At 41.1% G+C, this 14,245-nt stretch overlaps 1 protein-coding gene across 2 annotated transcripts in view; it reads right to left on the bottom strand.

The window, feature by feature from the left end:
- Nucleotides 1-8,352: 8,352 nt before the first annotated feature.
- Nucleotides 8,353-14,245, bottom strand: part of SETBP1 (SET binding protein 1) — a 377,233-nt gene continuing 371,340 nt past the window's right edge. For both annotated transcript variants that reach the window (XM_017529721.2, XM_017529722.2), the window contains exon 6: nt 8,353-13,781. In XM_017529721.2, coding sequence (XP_017385210.1) covers nt 13,162-13,781 — 620 coding nt within the window. In that variant the 3' untranslated portion in view covers nt 8,353-13,161. The remainder of the gene's footprint in view (nt 13,782-14,245) is intronic.

Here is a 14,245-nt window from a genome sequence, read left to right on the forward strand (position 1 = left end):
GTGTGTATTAAAGGTTTACCTTATGATAATTCATGAAGCCACATTTTATATGGTTTATAAATTGATACTTTATTTTACAATGTAGGATTTTAAAATAAAATATGTACCCAAAGATTCAGAGAGCTCTTCAGAGAGCCCTTGAGGTCTTCTTGATTATTTCTAAATATGCACATTTCCCTGGTCACCATGGACAGAACCTTATAACTTCCTAAGCCAAAGGTTTTGGCTCTGACCGAATGAGAAGCAAAGCCTTTTCCGTAGCTGTGTGTCATCCCCACTGTACCCCAGCCCGGATCTAGATTTGTGTTTGCCTGGATGTGTGTGGGAAGGTGAGAGAGTGGGAAGGTGAGAGAGAGAGATGGTGGTGGTGATAAAGGGTACAACGGAAAGTATGGGCATAAAATGCTGAACTGAGGAGTGAGTGTGTTTTAGAAGTGTGAGTCCAGGTGACAGTAAACTATTAGGCATGATCAGCTTCTATTATGATTGTCACAGATTTTTCAGGGAAATAAATAACAAATCTGTCTTGGGGTACAGTGGTGACATTCACAAGGCGTTGGCAACGCCCCTGCATTCTTACTGAAGAGACCTCTAAGGCTCTCCTTGGTGACCCCATGCCCACATCACTTCTTTTGGTGCCGTTTGCTTTCTACTGCACCTCCTCACTTTCCTTCACCCTCTCCAAGGTAAAGAGCTCCTTTCTGATCTACTCATTATCGCTTTCCTTCCCTAACCTGTTAGGACATGAGCATGTTTGACATGGTGGGATTTGAGGAGTGCTGAGAAATGTGGTAGAGTAGGGACAGAATTATATGAGGTGTCCAGGCCTCGGACTCTAGGCTGGGAGTAACTGATGATTGTGATAAGCCACGTGACCAGCACAGGTGCACTTTATCTCCTCGCACTTCAGTTCTTTCCATTGTAAGTTCAGGAACTTCAGCTATAAGCTTTCTAAGTTTCCTTCCAAAATCATAGTCTGTTATTAATTGAAAGGCTCTTTGGCATCAGAGAAGGAAATGCATGACCAAATGTGATGTTACCAAGATTACTTTTCATTGTAGAAAAGTATTTGACTATGAATGTCCTGAGTTCTAACCCCAGCTATGCCCTTTATAGGCGTGTATTTCAAAAACAAGTCACTTCATCTTGATAACCCTGTTCTCTCTCTCACACTAAAATGTAACATTAGTGTTTCAGGGGATACTTTAGGACTTAAAATGTAAACGAAAAGACAAATTATAGATAGAAAAAAAACATTTGCAAGTCACATGTACAACAAAAGCTTTATATTAGGATATATAAAAATTATCAAAAGCGGTACGTCAAAATCAAACAATCCTATTAGAAAATGAGCAAAATGTATGCCAAAACAGTTTACTGGAGAAGTTGTACAAACGGCAAAAAACAAAAACAAAAACAAACAAAAACTGCGCGAAAACTTGCTCAGCATCCTTGGCCATTACAGAAATGCAAATTTAACCATGTGACTTATTACTACTACTAAGGTCCAAATGGTTGTGTTTTCCCTGCAAATTTAGATGTTAAAATCCTAACCCCCAAGATGATGGCATTAGGAGGTGGGGTCTTTTGGGAAGAGATTAGGTCATAAGAGTGGAGCCCTTGAGATTAGAATGAGTATCCTTATAAACGAGGCCTATTTCCCCCTTCCACCACATGAGGGTACAGCAAGAAGACATCATCCATAAACCAGAAAGTGGGGCCTTCACCAGACATTAAATCAGCTAGTGTCTTGATCTTGGACTTACCAGGCCTGAGAACTGTGAGAAATGAATGTGTTATTTATAAATCATCCAGTTTGTACTATTTTGTAATAGCCTCCTGAATGGACTAAGGCAGCTACATATCTATCAGAATGATTAAAAGAAAAAATAGTATTAACATCAAATACTGATGAGGATGCAGAGAAGTTGGATCATTCATACATTGCTGGTGGGAATGTAAGATGGTGTAACTACTCTGGAGAATAGTTTGGCTTCAAAACTAAAAATGGACTTACCATATAGCCCAGAAATTGCAGTTTAGGGAAATTTTCCAGGGAAATGAAATTTTATTTTCCCATAAGTCCTTGTATATGAATTTCATAGCAGCTTTATTTAAAATAGCTCCAAAATCAATACTACCCAATGTCTTCGAATGAATGAAGAGTGGAACAAATCCTGGTACACCCATGTGGTGGAATACTACTCAATAATAAAAAGAAACCAACTACTGGTACCTATAATAACTTGGGCGAACCTCAAGAAATTATGCTAAGAGAAGGATAGATATGTGTCAGCTGCTCTGATACTGCTATACTGGAATTAAACACATGGGTAAATAAATGGCAGATGGTAAGATTTGGCTTTTTCACTGCCTAGTGGAGATTATAGCTAAGAAAAGGGGAGGAGGCTAGAATGATCCATGGGGTAATAGATTAGAGTTAGAGGTAGCAGTCTAGACTTATGTTTATAATGTAGATAGAAATGAGTACATATAGAAGTATTCATAGATTTGTGGTCAGTTAGTATACACACAAGTATTTCCTTGCTGTGTCAACTGAGAGGGTCTAGAAGCAACAATACCCCAGTAGCAACGAGCATACCTGGCACTCAGGACTTGGTTTCTAACATCCCTCTCCAATAAAAGGAAGCAGAGCTCTTAGAGAGATGACTAATTCTAGGACTGTCCCAGCATACATACAAAATGAGCTCTTATACCACAGGAGCATACTGTGGTATGAGAAAGTAAAACAAAATAAAACTAAAACCCCACCACAATGATGGGAGTATGTCAAAAGGACACAGGAATCCAGAGAAAGAGCTCTCAATGGCCACAGCTCTACTAAGTTGAGCAACAAAATAAAGTGGTGTTGGAACATAACCCAGAATATAAAGCAGTGGTCCATGAGTCTACACTGATACAAACAAATCATCGAGTAAATGAATAAGTGAAGGATAAAAGACTAGCCTCCTATCTGAGGTATCCAGAGTAGTCAAACTCATGGAGACAGAAGGAGAAAATTGTGGTTTCTAGGGACTGGGGAGATGGGGACATGGGGGGGGTAGTTTTTTCATGGGTATAGAGTTTCGGTGTTGCAAGACGAAAAAGTTCTGGAGATTGGTTGCACAATCTCCGGTGAATATAATTAACACCATTGAACTATACACTTAAACTGGTTATGGTGATAAATTTTACATTATGTGTATTTGACCACAACTTATTATTTCTCAAAATGTTTCGAAACGGCATAATTGAAAAAACTGGTGAAATGCGGTCTGCAGTGAGGCTAATGGTATTGTACCACAGTTAATTTCTGAGTTTTGATCATTGTACTGTGGTTATATAAGATGTTAACATCAGAGGAAGCTGGGTGAAGGCATTAAATAGAATTCTGTACTGTTTTTGCATCTTTTCTGTAAGTCTAAAATTATTTCAAAATCAAAAGTGTTAAAAACCCAAATCTCCTGTGCATAAGAATTCCAAATAATTTATGTATATATGCAGACCTTGAGGAGGTGGTGCATAACTCCACATTTTCTTAAGTGTGGGCTTCATAAAGTGTCTTCCTTCCAAAGAATACAGTTTGAAAATGGAGAGGGCAGGGTGCAGTGGCACATACCTGTAGTCTCAGTGATTTGGGAGGCCGAGGTGGGAGGATTGCTTGAGGCCAGAAGTTCAAGACCAGCCTGGGCAACATAGCCAGCTCCTGTTTGTACAAAAAAAAAAAAAAATAGCCAGGTGTGGTGGTGCACACCTGTAGTCCCAACTACTTGGGAGGCTGGGGCAGAAGCATCATTTGAGCACAGGGGTTTGGGCTGCAGTGATCTGCGATTGCACCACTGCTCTCTACCCTGGGCAACAGAGTGAGACCTCATCTCTTAAAAAAAAAAGAAAAAAGAGAAAAGAAGAGTAACTTTACAGTGGATAAACTGGAGAGCTAGTACCTCAGCCAGGTGATGAAGATTAGCATCAACAATGATGCATCATGTTGATAGTAGGTACCCTTGATAGGAAGTGAGGAGAATCCTACTTTACCCTTGTGGTCTTTCTTCCCAAAGCATATGACCCCATCCTAATTATGAGAAAATCATCAGGCAAACCCAATGGAGGGATATTCAACAAAATATCTGACCAGTGTTCCTCAAAACTGCCAAGGACATCACAAATACGGAAAGTCTGAAAAACTGATATAGCCAAGAGAAGCCTAAGGAGACATGAGTATTAAATATAATATGGTATCCAGGGTGGAAACTTGTAACTGAAAAAGGACATTAGCTAAAAACTAAGGGCATGTGAAGATAGTGTGGATGTTATTAATAATGATGCAATGATATTGTTTCATGAATTGTAACAAATGTACCACACTACTGTACAAAGTTAATAATGAGGGAAACTAGGTGCAGGGTTCATGGGAATTCTCTGTACTATCTTCATAACTTTTTCTAAATCTAAAACTTTTCTAAAAATGGGATTTACTTTTAAAAAGATACATATTGCATGATTCTATTATGTAACATTCTTGAAATAACAGAATTATAGAGATGGAGCAGGCATTTGTGGTTGCTAGGGGTTAAGGATGGTGAGGGGAACTCAAAGGCGTATGACCACAGGGGAAGCTCTGTGGCTACGGTGCAATTGAATATCTTGACTGTGGTGGCTGTTTCATAAGGCTATGTACATGTGACAAAATTGCACAGATCTCTGCACTTACAACTGCCTGCACAAATACACACACATAAATGAAATCATGTATATGTGGTGAAATCTGAATAAGCTCTACGGATTGGGCCCATATCAATGTTTTTGTTTTTATATTGTACTGTGGTTGTGTGGGATGTTGGCATGGAATGGGATGGGGAGAGTTAAGGGATGCTTGCATAGGACTTAGTATATTCTTTAGCAACCTCCTGTGACTCTGTAATTATGTAAAAATAAAAATTTTAAAAGTCTTTGGAAGATTGAAGACTTTGTGAGACGTCAGATGCCAGCATCTTAGTAAACTGTCCTTACGAGGATGTGACACTGATCCTAGATGACACATTTGTGCAAGGCTGTTTTCTGGTGTCATCATTTTCTTCCAACTTCTCCTGGCAGAGAGCTGGGGCAATGGTTAAGTTTGGAAATGGATTCCAGAGTCTTCTAGAGTATAGAGTATTGCTGACTATAATGGTGGTGGTAGGATTTCCTGGATTTCCGAGTGGCTATGGAGGCCTTGAGGCAAGGGCAGCGTGGATGGTTTGAGTGGGAAGAAGGGGCAGATACTATTCTGCTAGGAGTTTATTATGCTTTACAAAGATACACGGTAGATCTTGAATTTTTTTAAGGACTCTGTTCTCGCAAAAGAAATTTTGTGAAAATGAGAAAAAGATGTCCACACAGGGTGGATACCACAGCAAAGGAGCAGATCTTGGCAAGAGAAGTTCAGGATGGATTTCAGCCCCCGATTTTGTCAGCCAAGTTCCCTTGTGCAGGGAGCAACCAGTGCAACCTTATATGACAGCCCTGGTTGACGATTATACTCTGTCATATGTGGGATTATTAAGGGCAGTTACCAAATGAGTGGTACCAGAGATAAAGAGGTGTTTCTGGACCGTGGTCATAAGATTTCCTGGAGAAGGTGAAGTTGGAATTACACCTTAAAAGTAGGTAGAATTTGAATAGGCAGAGAATATAGGGAGGGTAGTCATGAACTAGGAATATTTGCTTGAATAAAACTCAACCAGGCCTTGTCTTTCTTGCTCATTCTTACATCTTTGGTACCTAGCAATGTGCAAACAGGGAAGGAAAGAAGGGAGGAAGGAATGAAGGAAGAGAAGAAGGAAGGAAAGATTTAACTGTATGTCCTCATTTTATTTTTTTCATTAACTTCTTCCATACTACCACAAAGTATTAGGATAGGATAGACTTCTAGGACAACGATCCCAGAGTGTTGCTGGCTTTTCACAATCATGGAGAATAAAGTTGAAAATCAAAGGTAGGTTCTGTTTGGAAGGTACAAAGATGAAAGAATCAGAGATTTTTGACTTGAAAAACATTGTAGACGCCATTGAGAGTTTAACCTCCCATCTTATATACTAGGCAGATGAGACTCAAAGAAGTTTTGTTCCTATATACAGAGTTCTTTAGTGACCAAGAACGAACATATTCCATGTCACTTGACGCTTATTCCAGTGCTCTGTTCCCTAAAAAGTAGAGAATTAAGCTTTAAAATATCAAGCTTTATAATCAGAGGATGTATGGTTTCCAACTCTTTTGAGGTTTTAACATTTATCATTTATTACTTCCCAATCTTCCCATATGTGAATGTAACACTTTGGAACTAGTTTTTTCTTTAATTAATCCAAAAGGAAAGCCCTTATGACACTTTAGAAAAGTATGTTACCACAGCTTGATAACGATTCAAAACTGGGTATTGGCATTTCCATACAACTGAAAGCGTTAGTAATAAGGAACGGAAATGAACACGCCACTTTCACACACCACGGTTTTCCACCTGCCCACTTCCTTTCATAGCCATTCATTATTTCGCCTGATCTTTAAAGAGCCTTTTATGACCGACGGCAAATCTTTCAGCCCTGCGCCTCCCATTGTCCTCACGCCCTATTGCATGTGTGACAGGTTACATTTTTCCACGTGGCAACTAATCTTCAGCATCCTCACCGTTCTAGTGGTTGCCTCTCCCCAGTACAGGCAGCGAGACTGGTTTGTGCTTATCCCCTCAGGGCATGTTTCTGACAGCAAAAACCAGGGAAAAACATGAAAAATACTTTCTTTCTGGCTTCAAATATCTAGAAAATTAGGAAATAGAAAGGAATTGGGCACAGAGAAACAATTTGGAAGAAAGCTGGAGCCAGGCTTTCCAGGACCCCTCTGCCCCTCCAGATTAGAAAAATGATTCCCTGGCTCTGCAAGTAAGATTCTGCTATATGCTGGTGGAATGAGGCCTTAAAAATTCATAAAGTCGAGCTGGAGAAAATATTAAAAGTATATATTCCTCCCACCCATCAATTTCTAGCCTGAGATTTGTGCCAGCCACGTGTGGACACATACAGCTTTCCTGAGATTCTTTGTCAGCACATTGCTCCACTATGAACTGATTAAAAACTTTAGTGTTGAGCCAATCCATTCCTAGGCAACAGCTTTGTCCCTGCATAAGAAGCTGGTAGGAAGAGATAGGACCACTCTCAGAAGTCATTGCTGAGTTCGGAAATACCGACAGAACTAATGAGCCCAAGTTAGCATGAGGAGGACTATAGAATGCTTTAAATTGTTCTAGTTCAGTGCAAGATAGTCGGAGGAGGAAAGGAAAAAGGAGGCAAGTTCTATTCTACTAGAGGTTGCCAACCAAATTCTCTGAGTCTCAGGAGACGAGCTGGAGTAGTAGTGTGTCACTCCTCCTACAGCGCTCCCTAATACTCTACTCCTGAAGACTTCTGCTGACTGCTGTAATTCTACCGCAGGTGCTGCAAATACTGAAATCACAGGGGATGTTATGTTGGGTCAGATGGATGGTTAGGGATGGGGAGCAGCTCATAACTTTTCCTGCCTATTTTGTTGGCTTTGGCTTTTGGAAGATACACATCTACAGGTAAGACAAAGAAAGAAGGCAAAAAATACATAAACGCATGTGTATTCACATACAATTAGTAATGTGCAAAGTACTTAAGACAGGCTTTTAAAACCCACTTATAAATACAAACTAAAAACTGGAACAGAAAGGGTGGAAAAAAACAGGCAGCGAAGCAACAAAGACTCCACCTTTCTTCTGAGACCCCATCACTCTCTCACCACTGGCCATATTCTGCTTCACACTGCTAGTTTCGTTTTTCAAATGTAGGCCTAATAAGTCCCTTTAGAGCAAGAACTCTCAGCATAGGCACTGGGTAGGTAATCAGTAGCTGTCTGTCACTTATTATGTAGCCCCTCCTGTCACTCCAGTAAAACTTTAAGTGCATCCAGGGGTCCTTCCTTCAGATGTGTGACATCATGGGATATTTAATGAGAAAGCTTAATCCCTATCTGTAATGCTCTTCTAAAAATTTGGGACAGGGTGGGTCTTCAACATCTTACAGTATCTTTTGATTGCTCTCAGCAGAGGTCTGACCAGTTCTATGAATCAGCCCTGGCTTGGTGGCCAGTTAGTGCCATACTCTATGAATCAGTACCCCAGTAAATCAGACTCGACTCTTACCCAGAATGTGCTTCCCAGTATCATACAAAAAACGAAGTTTTGTTAAAATTTTCTCAATGATTCTATATCCAGTTGGTGTGAGCAAAGACCCCCAAATGCTATTAAACTCCTTAGTGATGTGAACCAGATGGAAAATAAAACAAAAGAATTCACAACTCACGTTAGACTGAATTGAATGTCTTTAATTTCACACAATGAATAACATATGAATAGGATTAACTTTTTTTTTTTTTAATAGTTAAGTGCTGTATACTGTGCTAACCTGATCTGGTAGCGAAAAAGACTGAGCTTTCTTTTAGAAAAAAATGTTTAAAACCCAACATCTAAGACCATGGGGGAGCATGACAGTAAGCATGCTAGATGGATCTACGCCTCAAATAACAGCAAGTCCATGTTCATTTTAAATGTACAAAAATGCTTTATGAATAAAAACTGTTACAAAAAGAACATTTCAAACAATGTACAATTTTTCTTGCCTCTATATTCAATAAAATACAAATACATTTTTTGTTCTAAAATATGTTTACATACAATCAAAGTAGAACATGCAAATTACACTTTAAAAAAGGCTTTTAAAAACCACTTATGAATACAAACTAAAAATTAGCCAGCACGACTTGTAAGACAATCTTGTGCCCCATTTTTTTTCTTTTGAAATATATATGTACATATTTAACACGTCATGTGCATTTATTATTATTTAAGAAATAGATTTTTTTTTTAAAAAAAGGAAGAAAAAGAAAGACCAATCTAGGGTGGAACTGCCCTTCCATGTTGATCAGCTGGCAGCTCCTTTCAATTTCCCCCCTTTAGTGTTTATTACACCTGGGCAAGTGGGCAATAGATATCCAGGAAGTTTCTTCCTTGGTTGATATGTGCTTCTAAGACTGTTCCCCAAATGAGTGAGTCCAACAGGGAAAGAAGACTCATCAGTGGGGTGAACTCTCCAAGAAACAAGAGGCAGAGAGGACCTTGTATTGTGGAAAGAAACTTTAAGAAACACCAAGAAAATGCTACGGTTTATTACAGTTCGAGTTTCTAGGCACTGTGATGACATTATCTGTAAGCTCTGGCATTTGGACCACTGTGATACTATAGGGTAATGTTGAGAATAACGTCTATATTTATCTACTTTTACATAACGAGAAGGACTGAAAATCCTGCAACGTAACACTTAAATGGCTTTTGAGGCATTTCAGCTTCTGCCACCCCTCTCTCTCTATGCTACGGTTGGTATTTAAAGGCTTTGGAAATATGTATATAGACTTTAGACAGTTTCCAGGTAAATCTTTCTAGTGATAGGGAAAAAAAATATTCTCCAAAAGCTCATTATCTGAATATTGTTGGGTAATAAGCTAGGAGTGGGATTTTCTACTTAAGTCTTAAAACCAAATCCTTTATGATCTGCATGTAGTACATCACCTTATTCTATAATTCTGTCACCACTTGCTTATCATATTTATAGACCCAGCAATGTGCAGAACACAAATTCTGACTGCCATTGAATATGGCCTCCTACTCCGGACAGCAGCCAAGTTAACATGCTAATCTTCTGTTAGCCCTTAGTCACCTTCTTTGGGCTGTCAGTGGCTGCCGATTCCTGGTCCTGCCAAGTCACAAACCAGCCCCTGACATGCTTTTCTTTTCTTTCCATTGACCTTTCTTCCTTGGGTTTTAGCCAGAGCCAGGCTATTTGAGGAAGTTAAACTTCTGCTCCTCTCACTTGAGATCAGGGGTGGAAAAGCAAGTGGCTCTTCCAGATACTTAGTCAGGTGGATTAAAGATCCATCATCACCTTCAAGGAAGCTTTTGTATCTAGATTTCATCCTTTTCTCATCACTAACCAGACTCCTTACAAGTGGGTCCATATCTGCTTACTGAAGGCAAGTAATCCAGAAAACAAAAGAAAAATAAATAAAAATCAAGGGATTTCTCTTATAAAATATTTTGTGAATCTGTATAAGGAGTACCATGTATCCCAAATGTCCTCTTCTAAAAAAGAAATGCAGCCCCAGAAGGCATTGTTGGGTGGCCAGAGACCTCCACAATCTGGGTCGGGAGAGCTGGGTTTTCTTTCCAGCTCTGCAACCAACTTTGGGCTGTGAAGCTGCATTGGCCCACTGCTGAGCTGAGTTTGGACAAGTGGGGAGAGGCTAACGGAATCGGGATAGTTAGAGAATCAGGAAATGGTTGTACTGATGAGGAGTTAGGTTAATGAAAAGCAGCAGAAAAAAATAACATGATACTGAGAGACGAACTGGGTGGTGGAGAGGAGGCTGTGTGGGTGATGGTTCTTGCTTCTGCCTCCCAGCGGCTGTTCAGCGTGCCTCAGCTTTGGTCCTCTGCAGTATTCCAATCTATATCTAAGGTCATACATGTAGAGGGTTCGAATTTAACTCACATGACCACTGTAGACCAGAATTCACATGTAAGTTGCAACTCTGCTGTTAAATCTCTTGAAATATCTTTCAGAGGTCTGGAAATTATAACGTACTCAAAGGTGTTTTGGGAACTTCTCACCTACTAGAGGTTAATGCCAACTAAATTTTGGGTCCTTATTAAAGGAGTCTGCAGAGTGCCTGCCAGCTCATCCTCCTCTGCAAGAATGTTTATTCTGCTTATAGACGTGGTTGGAGAGATAGTACAACACAGGAAGGAAGAAGCGCAAATGAAAGAAAGAAGTGATTTCAAAATCCAGTAAGAGAAACCTCTTTATGGCTGAATTGGAATGAAAATGGTTGCTGTTTCATAGCAAAGGGGGGGGGGTGAGGTGGGAGGGGCTAATTTAAACCTTCCTTTCAGGTGACTTTGGAACCACTCAGACATAGCTTGGGAATGACGAATCAAAAATGGCTGCTTTGATTTTGCTGTTCAACTCGTGTGAAATGCCAAAGGTCAACCTAGGTCACAAACTGAGTACCTAGGATGTAAGCTTTAAAGAACAGGAGAAGGCAGTCCTTTAAACTTACATATTGCTAGGATTAAATGCGATTGACCTCGTGGGCAGCAAATGATGTGAAGTCCATGGTGACAGACCAGAAGAGTATGACTATGTGGGTAATTTCAACCAACTGCTGGTGCCATGATGGAGCAGTGATGTATGCAGGCATATTAACTTGGAACTTAAAAATTTACTCACATAAATACTCCATCACTTATTCTTTTATGTTGCCAATAAAAATCCATCTCTAAGGAAATAATATTGTGTTCTGAAGTGATAATACAATTTCCAGCTGGTCCCAACTTCCTGTAAAGAAACTTAATTTGGAGGTAAACCAGATAGTCTAATTACCATCAGAAAATTTAATTCTCTCTCTCAGTGTCTCTTTCTGTAATCTACCATGCCAGGTGTTTGATGTCTTGGGGAAGGTAAGAGGGAGTAAGGGAGGAAATTGAAAATACTTATTTGAAATTTCCACAATCTGACTTTTAGAAAACATCTACGGAAATGGAATTCTTCATATTCATTCTGAGCCTGCTTAACATATTTTATTCGGGCTGCGGAAATGGATAATAGAGATGGAATATCTGTCCACGCTAAACCAATGGCTACAGTACAACTTCGATGAGAAATGTACAGCTGAAATTGACCATTTAAAAGACGATTTGTCACACACAGTTTGCATCCATGCAGACTGATAGATTTATAATTACATTATGTACAATAATGTTTTAGTTTATTAAGGCAACCACAATTTGGATACTTTGTCCAAGGTGGCTTGATATAATTGAAGTGGTGATACCCTTTCAGCATTTTCCTTTTTTTTTCCAGATAAGAACACTTACTCCCATTTGCTTTTAAGAAATAATTTTCAAGGGATAATGGACTTCTACTGTCTTTTTGTTTCCTTTTTTTGAACCTATGACAATCATTTGTATGAAAAAGATCAGGTAACAAGGCATTGCTAGACACTTGTCTTTCTGGTGGGTCTGGGGTTTCAGTTTTTGGTGGTTTGTCAGTTATTCCATTTGCTGCGTGGTATTAAAACCGTTTTATTCTGCCTATGCTCTGCTGATATGTTTTAAGTATAAAAATAGCCTGGATGACATCTGGGTCAACATATCCTTGGCTGCTCTGCGTCACTTATTAAAAAGGTTTTATCGATACTGAGTATGTTTCACAATGATTGGGATTCAAAGCCAGCTTCTTGGAACAGCATGCCAAGGGTGAACTTTACAGCACAGGTTAAGGATTACAATATTTAAATGTGTACCAAGAAAAACAAAAAAGGCAACAAATAAGTTAATGAAAAGGTATATGCAAGTACAATGGGCAAAGGAAAAGTAGGAACAGACAATGCTAAAAATCAGTGTATGTGCGATAGAGGAGGCACACAAAACATGTATGCGGGTCTAAGGTCGCCTATCACTAGAATTTCACCTTCTGATCACACAATTCCATCTGAGAAACTGTACGGTTAAGGGAAAGATTCAGGTCACCCGAAGATGACGTTGGTACCCAAAGCTTAGTAGAGCTTGAAAACCAAAAGAAAAAAAAAACCAATTAAATGGAAACGGGTTACAGCAATGCCAGTTGAGCAATCTGCAGCTTTTCTCCTCTTGGAATGTTTCCTAATTTAGGGTGTTTCCCTTTCGATATCCCTGGCCAGCAAATGAAATCCGAGTCGAGGGCGCACCGTGGCAGCAGGAGGTCAAGAGAGCGCCACCAGCCTGCTCCTCCTGGGGGCCTTCTGGGGCCTGCGGAGGATCCAGCCGCACTGGAGCGCCGCGTGGTGGGAGCTGCGGTGAGGCTCAGACAAGCTGCTTCTTCTGGTGTCTCCCTGCTTTGCTTTCCCAAGAGCTCCGGATGGCTCAGCCCCGTCTTCTGGCCCGATTCTGCCTGCCTGGCTGGCTTCTGGAGAGAAGGGCGTGGGTGTCCCTGCAGCAGGGGGATTCCGCCCCCGCCCCGGCTCACTGCGCTTCCCACGTGTCAGTTCCCTAGGCCCCAGGTGCAGACGCCCAGACCCGCCCTAGGGAAGGACCTCGCTCTCACTCCCTCGGGACTTCCTCTGCCTTTTGGCTTTCACCTCCTCTTCCTGGGGAAGGGGCTGCTGCGGGGGCGGCTGCTGTGGGGGCTGAGTGGGGGTCTGCGGTTTGTGTTTCCTCTTTCCGCCTCGGGGGGTTTTGGGTAGAGCGGGTGGCGGGGGTAGGGGCGGTGGTGGAGGGGGTGGCAGGGGCGGCGGCGGGGGCGGGGGCAAGGGCGGCGCCTCCCGGGCCATGTGGATGACGGCCTCGATGGTGGCCATGATGGTGTCTTGGCTGGCGGTGGGCTCCAGCACCAGCGGGCTCAGGCTGGGCTTCTGGCCCCTTTTGCTGGGCAGGTCAATGCATTTTTCCAGCACCGGCATTTGGTCCCTGGAGTCCTCATCGAACTGGGTGGGCTGCTTCCTGGGACGCCCGCGCCTCTTCTTGACGAAGTTGTTGCCTGTTTTTGATTGTCTCTGCAGCCGCTTGGCCTTCAGGATCTTGTTCACGTGGTCCAGGTTCTTCTTGGTGGACAGGATCTTGGTGTAGTTGCACATTTTCCGCACTTCGCACTGGATGGCTTCGATCTCCCTCCGCTTGAACCTCTTCTTCAGGGAGGAGCCGACTGCAGGAGGGGAAGAGAGAAGAAATTGAGCACAAGATGCGAGCTGCCTTCAACCCAGCCTCTTCACTGACAGCTAGCATTCTACTTGGCTATAAAGATTATGGAGAATTAATGCTATGGGTGTGTCTCCATGCCCAAGATGTATTCTTCCTTTTTATTTATTGAAATAAACATTTGTCATATATTTATTGTGTATACAAAGTACTTCTATTTACATTATTTCAGTCCTCTCAACAATTATGTGAAATATTGTCATTCCCTTTTTAAAGTTGTGGAAACTGAGGCTCACGCTGTTGAAGTAAACTGGCCTAGAGCCATGGGACTCAATGTCAGAATCACAATATCAATCTTCCCATTATTTTTCTGATTATAGAGGTAATTTTTTTATTCAGCCCTTTTGACATTTGATCTGATTCAATTTAGCACAGGATTAGATTTTTTCTTTTTTGTAGGTGTTGGATGAA

The sequence above is a fragment of the Cebus imitator genome, unplaced genomic scaffold, assembly GCF_001604975.1.
Source record: "Cebus imitator isolate Cc_AM_T3 unplaced genomic scaffold, Cebus_imitator-1.0 Scaffold60, whole genome shotgun sequence".
NCBI lineage: Eukaryota > Metazoa > Chordata > Mammalia > Primates > Cebidae > Cebus > Cebus imitator.